General features: G+C 42.5%; 1 protein-coding gene across 2 annotated transcripts in view; it reads right to left on the reverse strand.

The window, feature by feature from the left end:
* The window catches only part of ZNF143 (zinc finger protein 143), a 56667-nt gene that overhangs the window by 29880 nt on the left and 13154 nt on the right, over positions 1-13633 (reverse strand). The window contains exons 2-7 of one of the 2 annotated variants that reach the window (XM_045788842.2): positions 9449-9567; positions 9145-9237; positions 8229-8312; positions 7624-7704; positions 5567-5763; positions 4952-5026 (exon numbers count right to left, since the gene is read on the reverse strand). In XM_045788842.2, coding sequence (XP_045644798.1) covers positions 4952-5026; positions 5567-5763; positions 7624-7704; positions 8229-8312; positions 9145-9237; positions 9449-9560 — 642 coding nt within the window. In that variant the 5' untranslated portion in view covers positions 9561-9567. Of the gene's footprint in view, positions 1-4951; positions 5027-5566; positions 5764-7623; positions 7708-8228; positions 8313-9144; positions 9238-9448; positions 9568-13633 lie in introns of both variants that reach the window. The other variant, XM_045788841.2, reaches the window with a different exon arrangement.

A 13633-nucleotide genomic window follows, 5' to 3' on the forward strand; every position in this document is an offset into this window, starting at 1 on the left:
CCTTCCTTTGAGAGATGAAAAGAACAGGCTTAGAAAAGCAAGGTTTATCTGCCCAAGATCACGTAGCTAGAAAAAAGTACAGAAAATATGCATGAGATCTGATCCACATGGAAACTGCCTATATATCCAGGCAGGTTTGGGGGTAATCATCCAACCCACGTTCTGGGAGAATCTGCCATGCCAGCCACAGACCCTGAGAACCAGAAAAGACGGTATACATAAGGGGGGCCAGTAACCTATGCCTTATGTGGCTCAACTGAAAAATCAAGCTAAGTCCATAAACTTTCCTTCCCTGGAATCTGACCTAAGGAATAAAGGAAAATCTTGAGTTGGTTGTGGGTGGTAAACCTGAGAAAGCTTGGCTGTGACAAGCTAGATGCAAATTCGATGAAGACAAAGAGGACACCTGTCTGCAGAGAAGAGAGCAGAGATGCCATGGAAGAGGGGAGGAGGAAGAAAGAGGAGATCAGCCTCCAGTCCTGGCTTCTTTGCAATTCTGGTTCCCGCGAAGCCTGGTGGTCCAGCAGTTCTTATTCTTGGCTTCTTATAAGCTCTGCCATGCCCTTACAATACATCTTTTTTCCTAAGCTGGCTTGACTGGCTTTCTGTATTTTCCATCTATTAGAGTTCGGATGAAAAGTACCAAACCAAAGTACTCTGATTGCCAATGTAAATAAAATTAGTTTCAAAGAAGCTAAAATAAACTAATGGACACCATGGAAAAAAGTCTTAGTATTCTAAGAGAACATGCAAAGCGAGAACAATGTTGTATAATACTTACACAGTTACAGATTATGTTCTCGTGCATTACATAAAATATTAACCAAGTGAAAATCTCACTTGGTTTTCATAACCTCATGAGATGGGTAAGGCAAGATTACATCCTCATTAAGTAGATGAGAAAGCTCAGATCCAGAGAAGTCAAGTAATTTGCTCAGTCACACAGCTCCTACATGGCAGAGCAGAAACTACGTCGTTTTTTTATTACAGGTGCATGCTACTTTAATACCATGCTGTTTTCCACTTAACTAAGGATGGTATAGCATGAGGGCAATGACAGCAGTCAGAGTCTCCCCCAAATACCCACCCCATCAGCCTTACAGTTCTCACAAAGGAACACCTGGACATTCTTTTTTTTTTTTTTTTTTTAAGATTTTATTTATTTATTTGACAGAGATAGAGACAGCCAGCAAGAGAGGGAACACAAGCAGCGGGAGTGGGAGAGGGAGAAGCAGGCTCCGAGCAGAGGAGCCTGATGTGGGGCTCGATCCCATAACGCCGGGATCACGCCCTGAGCCGCAGGCAGACGCTTTAACGACTGAGCCACCCAGGCGCCCCCACCTGGACATTCTTAAATAGAGTACTTTAGACCAGGGTTTTCAAATTTGGCGCTACTGATATTTTGAACAGGATAATTCTTTGTGGTGGGGGCTGTCCTATGCCTTGCAGGACCTCTACCTACTATATGCCAGTAATATTCCCCCAAATGTGACAACCAAAATTGTCACCGAACACTGCTAAATGTCTCCTGGTGGGGGTGGCAAAACTGCCCCCCCCCCCCCCGCCAGCCATGAACACAGCTGCTTTAGATACTTCAGGTCTTTCTGGTCTTACGAAATCTGGTTTCATATAAGAGATCAATTCAGCACCACAATTAGTATGTTTATGTTACAGATGAAAGAAAAAGTTCTAAACTATAAGAATCAAATGAAAACAAAAATCTAGAGCTTTGAAACAAGACTATTTACAAAACCTCTACTGCATTAGCTACAGATCTCTTTATTTTAGAGTTCAGCCAAGCACAGAGCCACAACTTCTAAAGCATTCTGGCAGAAGTAGGAGCACCGCGACACAAGCCAAGAGGTTACTCTGCTGCTTATTTGCAGCGGTTCTTTTGGGATATTCTGACCTTTTAATACCATGTACTGGGCTCTCAACCTTAACTATGGCACTAAACTGCACGAAAGAAGGGAGCATTCATGAACTTCTGGTCAGCACTAATAAAGAGAAATTAGAGTCACAAGTGCAAGCCACATATGTAATTAAAAATGTTCTAGGGGTGGGACGCCTGGGTGGCTCAGTCGGTGAAGCATCTGCCTTCAGCTCAGGTCATGATCCCAGCATCCTGGGATGAAGCCCCACGTCAGGCTCCCCGCTCAGTGGAAAGTCTGCTTCTCCCTCTCCCTCTGCCTGCCGCTCTGTCCACTTGTGCTTTCTCATTATTTCTCTGTCAAATAAATAAATAAAATCTTTAAAAAATAAAACGTTCTAGGTGTGCCTGTGTGGCTCGGTCGGTTAAGCATCCAACTCTTGATCTCAGCTCAGGTCTTGATCTCAGGGCTGTGAGTTCAAGCCCCAGGTCGGGCTCCACACTGGGCCTGGAGCCTACTTTAAAAAAAAATATGTTCTAGTAGCCACATTTAAAAAGTAAAAAGAAACAGGTGAAATTAACTTTAGTAATTCTTTTATTTAACCCAATATGTCTATAGTATTATTTCAACATATAATCAATATGAGATATTATTGAGATATTTTCTTTTTCTCATAACAAGTCTTCAAAATCCTGTATGTATTTTACACTCACAGCACATTTCAATTCTGAGTGGCCACATTTCAAGTGCTCAATAGCCACGCGTGGCTACCATATTGGATAGCATAGATCTAGCCTGTAAAGGAGAGGTACAAAGGGCAAAGGAGCAAAAGCTACAGGTACAAAAGAAATCCTAGTCAACTTCCTTCTGTTTCTTTGTCTATTGGCACCAACACCAAATGGTTCTACGTCTATAGTAACAGGGCTTCTTACATTTTGCTTTAGCAGTACTGAACTAGTTATGTTTCTGGATTCAGAAATAATTACTGATGGTAATAGACAGACCTTTTTTTTAAAAAAAGATTTTATTTATTTATTTGAGAGAGAGAGAGTGCACGAGTGCGGTGAGGGGCAGAGGGAGAAGCGGACTCCCAGACCGACCCAGGACCCTGGGATCATGACCTGAGCTGAAGGCAGATGCTTCACCGACTGAGCCACCCAGATGGCCCAGTAATAGATAGACTTTTATGATAATAGTATAACGTTGTACAGCCCAGTGGTAAATTCACCCATTTTTTGGTAAGACCTATTTTGTATTAGAGTTTAGTACAACTGTAGCTACAACTTTCTCTCTTTAAAACTATTCCATTATTTAAAGACTTAATTGTCAGTCCCTCTAAGAGGTCGACTCCAAGGCACGGCCTACGTCTCTCGAATATACTTACATCACATCCGCATCTCAGCAGAGCTTGGCTCGGTGGTTCACATACGCAGCACAAAAAATATTTCTCATTTTATGAATTCAAAGACTTGAAAATTTCACCAAGAATCCCATAGTTTCAAAGCTGATGGGCTTGGTGAATTGCAAACTGTGTTTATACTACTGCCCCTTCATGATACCACTTCGGAGAGTAAACAGAAATGCTGGCTCTTCAGCAATGTTTACAAGTATCACATGTTTTTGTTTTTGTTTTTTAGATTTTATTTGTTTATTTGTCAGAGAGAGAGAGAGAGGGCACAACTGGGGGAGTGGCAGGCAGAAGAAGCAGGCTCCTCTCTAAGCAAGGAGCCCGATGAGGGACTCCACCCTAGGACCTTGGGATCATGACCTGAGCCGAAGGCAAACGCTTCACGGACTGAGCCACCCAGGCGTCCCAAAGTATCACATTTCTACCAGCGATTTCAGTGATTCCTGTTATTTTATCATTTACTATTATTATAAACATAAAATCTTCTTGATAACCTCTAATAGTATCACTCCGTGTTATTCAGGGGTGACGTTCATGCTCAAGTTAAAATGAGGGCCCTGAACAGGACCTACATTTGCTAGAACTCTCACGGAGTGCAAGCAACCGCCATGAGGGAACGACCAGCAAACTATCTGAGATAACCGCTGAGGAAATAAGGGGCGCCATTAAAGCAAGAATATGGGGGCGCCTGGGCGGCTCAGTCATTAGGCGTCTGCCTTCATCAGGGCGTGATCCCAGCGTCCTGGGATCAAGCCCCACATCAGGCTCCTCCGCTGGGAGCCTGCTTCTTCCTCTCCCACTTCCCCTGCTAGTGTTCCCTCTCTCACTTGGCTGTGTCTCTCTCTGTCAAATAAATAAATAAAATCTTAAAAAATAAAGAAAGCAAGAATATGCTACAATGGTTATATAACCCCCAAAACCCACCCAAACACCCACTCCCCACACAAACATGTAATTCAAAACAGAATCTTGAATTACGCCAAGTTTGGGATTTTTGACTTGTGTATCTGCCAGAAAGCACCTGCAACGACTTTGCACTTACTATAACACTTTCAGAGGCACCGCTGCTCTGGGCTGTCGTTTGGGTAATGGAGGCCCAATGACTGGACCCAGGGTGAGCATCTGAATCAAGGATAGCCAGCCCGTGGCCCTGTGCAGCCTGGGAAGCAGTCTGGGACAAAAAACATACACAGCTCTGCCCAGTAGGAATGATGATGATTAGCGAGGCTGGTCCTTCTCTATGGAGTTGAAAAGGGAATTATGTAGGGAATCAGACGGAAGCAGAAGAAACAAAAAGACATAAAGAGCAAAGTAGGGAGGGTGAGCTCGTCGCCAATAATGCTGGGGCCCCAGAGGAAGGACCCACAACCTGCCATGGGTGGAGGCAGTCATAAGATCCTCTGGTCTCCAAAACTGCCTCAGATTCCAGAACACAAACTTCATTTAGATTTCTGGGATATTTTTCTGTCTTTAATGCCACTTTGCATCCATAATAAATCCTGAGACCAGAGGTAGTTCAAGAAAGCTACTGCCTAATACGTACACTTTTTCTCTGACAAGATTTTCCTACAGAGGTAGTGAGTTGGCTATTCTTGCTTTCATTTACAGAAGGGCCTTCAAATGCTAAGAGAAAAGAGATTCTTCTATAAAAAAAAAAAGTAGCTTTACATACCTGCATTTTTTTCTCTTGCTCGTTTTCTCCAATCATTCCAGTACCTGTTACACTTTCACTTCCATCAATGGACACCTAGAGGAATAAAATAAAGCTTGAAGAAGTTTCACCTTTTGGCATTTCTTTAGGTGATAAGTACATAGGCATTCATTATCATTTATTTTTGTGCTTGTTTGAAATTTTCTACTTATTATAAAAAGTGGGGAAAGGAAATCTTTTAAATTATATGAAAGATATATGTTCAGTGGAGGAAAAAAACGCAGCCCTTTCGATGTAAAACGTAACCGAGACTTTCCTTCATTTTTTCCAATCTCTAATTTCTGCTTCTTAATTCATAAACTGTTCCATCTATACTTTACGATTTGTTTTACGGCGCTCATCCTTGAGTAGACCTTTAGTGACTTATCAGTCACTACTTCTTTCCTATACGCTCTTATCTCACTCCTGTCGTCTGCATCCAACTATTTCTCCCTACGCTTCTCTTCTTTTACGATCGATGCTGATCTTCTCCTCAAGGCTGTCTGATTTTGGCTTTGAAATTGCTCGTTTCTTATTCGATAAAGTACAGTGAAGAAGCTGTATCTGGGACGTCCCCGACAGCGTGGAACGCTGTACCTTTGCTGCATACTGCTCCAGAGCACTGATGGTGTCGGGGTCAATCGTGGCGTCCCCGGTGTGCAAGCCCGCCACCGTCCCGTCGGCCTGAATCGCCAAGATGGTGTCGGACTGCGGGACCTGCACCGCATGGTGGATGTACGCTGTGGTGCCGTCTTCCAGCTGCACTGCCTGTAATGCGCTCTGGTCATAACTGTCTGGGGGAGGGGAAGAGAAGGGCATGAAGTTAAAGGCGGTCTGACAGAGTTACAGATTTAAAGGAAGACGGGAAAGAACTGTGGCTGAGTAGGTCCATGTGCCTTACATGTGTGATTTCCTTCAATCCTCACAACATGCTCTGAGGTGGGTATATTTACCTCTCCCTCATTCTATAAAAGGGAAACTGAGGTTTGGGGGAAGTAAAGTCACTTTCCTTAGGAACCAGAAAATTGAGAAAACTAACAATTAATGTCAAAATCAGTATGTGGAGAAACCACGATCTAAATTCATGTCAGGATGACTCCAAAGTCCATGGGCTTTTTTTCCTTCTAAACAAGCATACCAAGAAATATACAGCATTGTGAAATGATAAATCCAAACTATCACAATAAACCTGTGACTAAGTCCCACTGCTAAAGAAATAAATTCAGAGTTTACTTTTTCTCAACTTTAATTAGACAAATTTACTTACAAATGTTAAGTATTCTAAATTTTATTTATGTGACAGAGAGACAGCCAGCGAGAGAGGGGACACAAGCAGGGGGAGTGGGAGAGGAAGAAGCAGGCTCCCAGCGGAGCAGAGAGCCCGATGCGGGGCTCGATCCCAGGACCCTGGGATCATGCACTGAGCCAAAGGCAGACGCTTAACGACTGAGCCAGCCAGGAGCCCCAAGTATTCTAAATTTCAAAAAATTTCTCCCTTTGGTTTCACAACTAAAGTCTTTCTAGGGGCACCTGGGTGGCACAGCGGTTAAGCGTCTGCCTTCGGCTCAGGGCGCGATCCCGGCGTTCTGGGATCGAGCCCCACATCGGGCTCCTCTGCTAGGAGCCTGCTTCTTCCTCTCCCACTCCCCCTGCTTGTGTTCCCTCTCTCCCTGGCTGTCTCTATCTCTGTAAAATAAATAAATAAAATCTTTTAAAAAAAATAAATAAATGAATAAAGTCTTTCTAAAACATGTTACATCATTCTATAAAATATTCTATAAGGTAATAATAGCAAACATTTATTAAGCCTTCACTCTGTGACAAATATTGTGCTTTACATATGTTTGCACATTTTGTCCTCACAACTATCCTATGATGTGGATACTTATCGTAACACTCATTTTACAGAGGATGAAACTGAAGCACAGGGAGGTTAAATAATCTGAACAAGGTCACATAGCTAAAAGACAACAGGCTCAGATTTGAACCCAGATAGTCTGGCTGCAGAGCTATGCTCATTACTCCTATGCATTCCCCCTCAAACCCCTGGGCCTCCCTACATGAATTTAATAAGCATTAACATTTTCCCACATTTGCTTCAAATAAATTTAAAATTTTTATTTTGTTTTAAAGACCAACACGATAGGCAAAGCATCTTGCTTTACAATTACATTCAAGGGGTGCCTGGGTGGCTCAGTCAGCTGAGTGTCTGTCTTCGGCTCAGGTCATGATCCCAGGGTCCTGGGATTGAGTCCCACATTAGGCTCCCTGCTCAGCGTGGAGCCTGCTTCTCCTTCTCCCCCCTGCTCGTACTCTCTCTCTCTTTCTCTCTCTCAAACAGATAAATAAAATCTTTTAAAAAATTATATTTAAGAGGAAAAAAATCAACAATTTAACTTTCAAATGTTTAATTTCATATTCTAATAGCAGCCTCTATTTGAAGTCTTCAGCGACCAGCCGTTCGCTATTCCAACCTGTTGCTGGACAGCTCAAATGATTAGAAAGTTTCTCCTTAGACTGTGCCCAAATCTGCCGTCTTCTATTTCAGCGAACAAGCACAAATCTTTTACGTGACAGTCCTCAGCACATATAGGCAGGTCTTATTTTTCCCGCACCCCCACTCTCGCTTACTCCTACCTCCACAGTTAGTTTACCTTTGGAGGTGTGGTGAATAAACGCCGTAGTTCCATCTTCCAGCTGCACCGCCTGGCCGTCCTCTAAGCGCAAACTGTCCCCTGCTCAAGAACAACGCTTACATTTAGATCCCATGTTTTCTAACGATCTGATGACTCCGCAGTAAGAGTCAAGAAACCATTAAACACGTTATAAAACCCTACACGTGCTTTATGAGCCTTTAAACGTTACAGTATTTTCAGTAAAGCTACTCTAAGTAAGTGCTTAATAAAAACGTAGTAGAATACTCATTTTAGGAATATATACTAGGGAATAAGGAGAGTTGAAAGAAGGGGGAAAAAAGAAAATGAGAGACATGTAGGAGTTAGCTCAAATGATAGAAACATTCACGTAGGACTGTTGTCCATTTATCTCTAGAGTGTAGTCCAGTAATTTCTTTCCTATTATTTTTAAGACAAAGTCTTAATGAAGTCCTAATAGTCTTTAGATCCTCTCTTTGACACCTACTGATCTCCCCTTTCAAAAGGAGAACTAGAGACCTGAACCAAGTTTACACAGTAAGAGGTAGCTGGAGGCAGCAAATACTGAAGTATGAGAATCAGGAGAGTAAGTATCAAATACTTACTACTTTTAGGTATGGGTACGTGCTGAACATAGGCAGCAGAACCATCCTCCAACTGAATGACCTGGCCATCAATGAGCTTGCCATCTGGGATAGAAGATTGAAGCCAACAAATCAGCACAAGCAAACTTTTTAAACTTTATACAATTTCAAGATGGTACCAGCTATAAAAACACACGCTACTTAAGATCATCTTTGTCTTGATTCTTCCCTCACTGTTCTGAGGCAATTCAAAGCCACATCCAGCGATCCTACAGAAAGCAGAAAATCCCCCCTCAGCCATTCCTCCTCCCCTCCAATTTCCCATTAAATAAGTTCAAGACGAAGAGGGGCTCATCACAGCGAATCTATTCACCTTTCAGAGCCACTTAGGAGCAGTGACCCCGACTACAGGGAAGCTGAAACGGGGAAGACTGACAGATACGTCAGTGTGTCTGAGGCCAAATGTCGTCCTCATTCCCGGGTGCTAGAAGTCCCTTGACTGTGGATACATGTGCTCAGTAGGTTCCCATAAAAACAAGGCGTTGGAGAACTGAGCTATTTCTTGGAGCAAAGTAAACGCTGATTTACAGATAATGCTATATAAGCAAAACCAAGCGTCTGTACTTCCACGCACGTTTTGTAAAAACATGACATAATAACTTGAAGTAAAAAAGCAAGAAGGGTCTTACTAGGAAGAGGTTGGGGACACTTCCCCATTTCCCCACTAATTTTGACACCCCAGAGTATATTCCAAATATCTCAAAGGGTGTCCCCAAATTATCAAAACAAATGTAAGTTACCCTGAAACTACTAAAAACTACCATATGCAATACGGCAACTTTAGGACGGGTTGGGAAGGGGTGTAGCTGCTGGGAGCTCCAACTCTGAGGTGATGCGTTGCTGGTACTAACCAACGGGCTGTGTATGTGGCACGTACCTTTAGAATTGTGCTGTATATAAGCAGTCGAACCATCTGCAAGTGTTACTGCTTGCAAGCTTACACCTTCCATATTTTCTAAATTGTCACCATCTATTATAAAAAAAGTTATTTTCTTTAGATAACTATCAACACGTACATGCTGTCTAAATTAAGTTTTTTAAATGACAATTAGGCATTAGGCAGATTGCTTAAGACTCAAATGGGATTTCTTCTAGCATTTAAAAAAATATTTCCCTGCCCTCCTGCACCCAGCGTCCACAGCAAGAGAACCCACGTGATCCCCTCAAATAAAACTGCTCACCTGCCACTGTTACTGCCTCTGTCAGGCACAGGGTAACGTGTTGAGCCTCCATTCCTCCTCCAGGAAACTCTGTCATTCCCTGAGAATCTCGATTTATTTGGGCTAACAACATTTTCTACCTTGAAGAGAAATATAGGCACTTGAGAACAAAGAACAATGCAAATAAAAGCTACAAAGAATATTTATGAACCACAGAAATTTGCTACAGAAATAAACGGTGTTTGAAATAAGCTGAAATTTCACTTAATATGCAGGATAAGAGTATTAACCCAAAGTCCAAAGCACGCTTTCCATAATTCATCAGTAAACTAGTGAGCACACTGACAACTCTTGCCTATCGGTTTTGTCCCATGTCTAAAGTTTCCACAACTTTGGGTTTAACATGGAGAAGAGTTCTTTGGGTTTAAGACGGTGAAGATTCCCACTTATTCCCACAATCCTGTTGCCTTGATCCGCAGAGAGCCGTCCAGACTCTGGCCCCTTCTCACTTTGCCATCACTGCCCTGATTCAAGCCACTCCCACCTCTTGCCCACATGACGGCCATACAGCACCCTAAGGGGTCCCTGCTGCCACTGTGACCTCCCCACAGTCTCCTCTCAACACAACAGTCACTGGACCCTTTAGAAAGGAATAGTTAGATCATGTCCTTCTTCAGCTCAAAACCTTCTGGTCGCTGATCAGAGTAAAGCCAAAAGTCTTTACCCTGGCCTATGAGGCCGACGATCTTGCCCCTCCCTTCCTACCGACCTCCATCTCATTCTTTTCATTTCAGCCACACTGGTGTCCCTCCTTTTGCTCAAACGTACTGGGTGATGTTGCCTCAGGACCTTTACATGTGATGTTCCTTTTGCCTGAAACATGCTTTGCAGTATCTTCATCGTTATTCCCTCCTTTTCTTCAAGTATTTGTTTAATGTTGTTACCCCAACGAGAGCTTCCTTGTTCACTTCATTTCAAACTGCACCTCCCACCTATGATATACCCTATCCCTCTTCCCTCCTTTATTATATTTCTGCATAGCACTTACTATTGACATATTACATGTGTTTATTTATTTAGTTTCTTTTTGTTTTAGAGGGAGAAGGGGAGGGGTGAAGAGGGGAAGATGGAGAAAAAGAGAGAAAGAGAATCTTAAGCAGGCTCCACACCCAGCACAGAGGCTAACATGGGGCTCGATCTCATGACCCTGAGATCATGACCTGAGCCAAAATCAAGAATCGATGCTTAACGGACTGAGCCAGCCAGGCGCCCCTGTTTAGTTTGTGTCTTATCTATTTTCCCTCTGCTACAACGCACTGGGATTTTTATCTGCTTGCTCAGTGCTGACTCACAGGTCTAAAAGGTACTTGACACGTAACAGACACACAACAGGTGCTACCTAAATGGATGAATGAATGGTTCTTTTACCAGTCACCACCACAATCCCCTTCCTCTCTTTTCCTACTTCCAGGTCCCACTATCTCTATGGGCCCTGAGTTGCTTCAAACAGGAGATGCCATAAATCAGCTGCCTTGAGCCAAGGAATTGGACCAGAGAATCTCTTGAAGACTTTCCAGGTCTTCTGATCTGATTTTAGTGTCAGTACTTAAAACAACAATGTGCGGATGATAATAATTTGCAATTATATTTATGACTACTTGAAGATTTTTGTTTTGGAAACACTATAAACTGTACCCTTTGGATTAAAGGCAGGAACTGTAGTTTAGGCTCACAGGAAAGTATCACCATGGTGATAAAAGGCAATTAAAGGCTGACTTTTCAGGGTGTCCTGAAAGATTCGTATCCACAACTGTTCATAAGGACTAAAACTTCAACACTTCCTTGCTACCCCTAAGGGCTAATAGAGAGGCCTCAAAATAACACTAGTATTCTGCTGTTAAGAGGCCTGATGAGAATAGGATTGGGAGAGGTTAATTTTCAGAACAAGTTCTGTCACTCTGTAACAGAAACAAATTAAGATAAGGAAGTGGAAGGGAAACACCTATAAAGATGTAGTTAGCATTGTGATTTCTGCAGTATTCTAGGAGGTGAATTTTGTAAAAGGCAGATTACAAGGTAATTTGGTCATGATGTTAAGAAATGTCTAAGGTTTGCCATTCTCATTCAATTACTTATCATCCCCAAACAGCTACAATTCAGAGCATCAGGGGCACCTGACGTAAGCACAATAAATAAAACGTCTGAAAGCTGCTCAACGGTTACATTCAAGGCTTCAGCGCCCAGAGTTGCGATCCTAATGGGGGGAAAAAGCTACGCTAACTGAAAGATGAAGAGACAGCTGCTTCCTGGACACAAACTGCTGGCAAATACCTGAAGGAGTGATGGGAGAAAGGGCTTAGAGGAGTTCAAATGGCACTACAATTACCAGAGATAATAAGGTAAATAGCGCATTTTCTTTTTAAAGTTCTCAAAAAAGACTCTGGGACACAAAGGCCTTTGTTCATAAAATGATCACATGGGGGAAATATGAGAGTGAAGAAAAGGAATAAGCGAGCCAGAGACTGAGCACTCTGCAGCTGCTCACGTCATCTCCATCATCACGTCTTCTTGATCATTTCTGTCACTGGCATTTTTGGGATGTGTGGAAATCACCATGTAAGATACATACAGTATCTTTAGAATGGGCCACCTTATGAAAGTAGTCAATTTCACGTGCTTTAATAATGAATCATGGGCCGAAATCAGACACAGAGGAGGCTGTCCCGAAGCACTACAGGAATCTCCTAGAAGACACAGTGTGTAATAAATAAAGTCCCTGCCTTTCTGGAGGATGATGATGCATGTCAGCCTAAGGAAAACAAACATACCATGGGACACCTGGGGGGCTCAGTCGGGTAAGTGTCTGCCTTCAGCTCAGGTCATGATCCCAGGGGGACTGAGCCCCACATGGGGCTCCCTGCTCAGCAGGGAGTCTGCTTCTCCCTCTCCTTCTGCCCTTCCTCCTGGTTGTATTCTCTCTTGTGCTCTCTCTTGTGCTCTCTCTCTCAAATAGATAAAATATTAAAAAAAAAAAAAAAGACAAATACGGCATGATTCCACTAATACAAAGTATCTAAAGTAGTCAAACTCTCAGAAAGTAGAATGGTGGCTGCCAGGGACTAGAGGACAGGGAAAGGGGGACTTGTTTTTCCCTAGAGATGCATTTTTGCAAGATGAAAACTTTCTAGAGGTCTGTAGCACAGCACTGTGTATACAGTTAACACTACTGTATTATACTTAAAAATGGTTAAAGTGTAAATTTTATGTTGTGCTTTTTACCATAATTTGTTTAAAAAGAGCTAGGGGGTTCAGTCAGTTTAGTGTCCTGGGACTGAGCCCTGAGTCAGGCTCCCTGCTCAGTGGGGAGTCTGCTTTTCCCTCTACCTTTGGGAGATCTTGATCTCAGGGTTGTGAGTTCGAGCCCTACATTGGGCTCTGTGCTGGGTGTGGAGCCTACTTAAAAAAGAAAACAGCATAAAGTCATTTCAAAACTATTATGTATGCTAATTGTACTTTACTTCTCCAAGATAAACACTGCATATGTTAATATTTTATTACTCAAATTGTTCTTTTTATCGTGGTAAGAGAAGCAAAGCATAATTGTTAGACAACTATGAAAATTACAGACGGCATTCCTGATACACAACTCCTAAACAAAACAGATCCTCTGTCCAAAAAGGCATTGAATAGGACACTAAATGTGGATAGTCTAAACATATACTCTAGGCAGAGATAACTATCTGTGTAGCCTTCCTATTCACAAAGCACTCTTCAGATCTGATAACTTATTTGATAGTTACGTGGAACAGTCCTGGGGGGCCTGGCTGGCTCAGTTGGTACAGTGTGTGACTCTTGATCTCGGGGTTGTAGGTTCGAGCACCGTGTTGGGTGTAGAAATTACTTTAAAAAAACAAAATCTTAAAATGAATGAATGAATGAATGAATAAATGGAACAGATCTTCAGGGACACAAAAGTTCTTGAGCTCTTCCAACCTCCTCTGAACCCCCAAACCTGTCCAGCACACTTAAAGTTTGTTTCTTCAAAGTAACTACTTAAAAATATTTTTCTTTTTTTTAAAGATTTTTTATTTTTAAGTAATCTGTACCTCAACGTGGGGCTCAAACTCACAACCCCAAGATAAGAGTCACATGCTCTACTGACTGAGCCAGGCAGGCCCCCTAAAATATTCTCCATTTGCCTCAAAC

The sequence above is a fragment of the Ursus americanus genome, chromosome 16, assembly GCF_024610735.1.
Source record: "Ursus americanus isolate L20-20 chromosome 16, mUrsAme1.1.p, whole genome shotgun sequence".
Lineage (NCBI taxonomy): Eukaryota > Metazoa > Chordata > Mammalia > Carnivora > Ursidae > Ursus > Ursus americanus.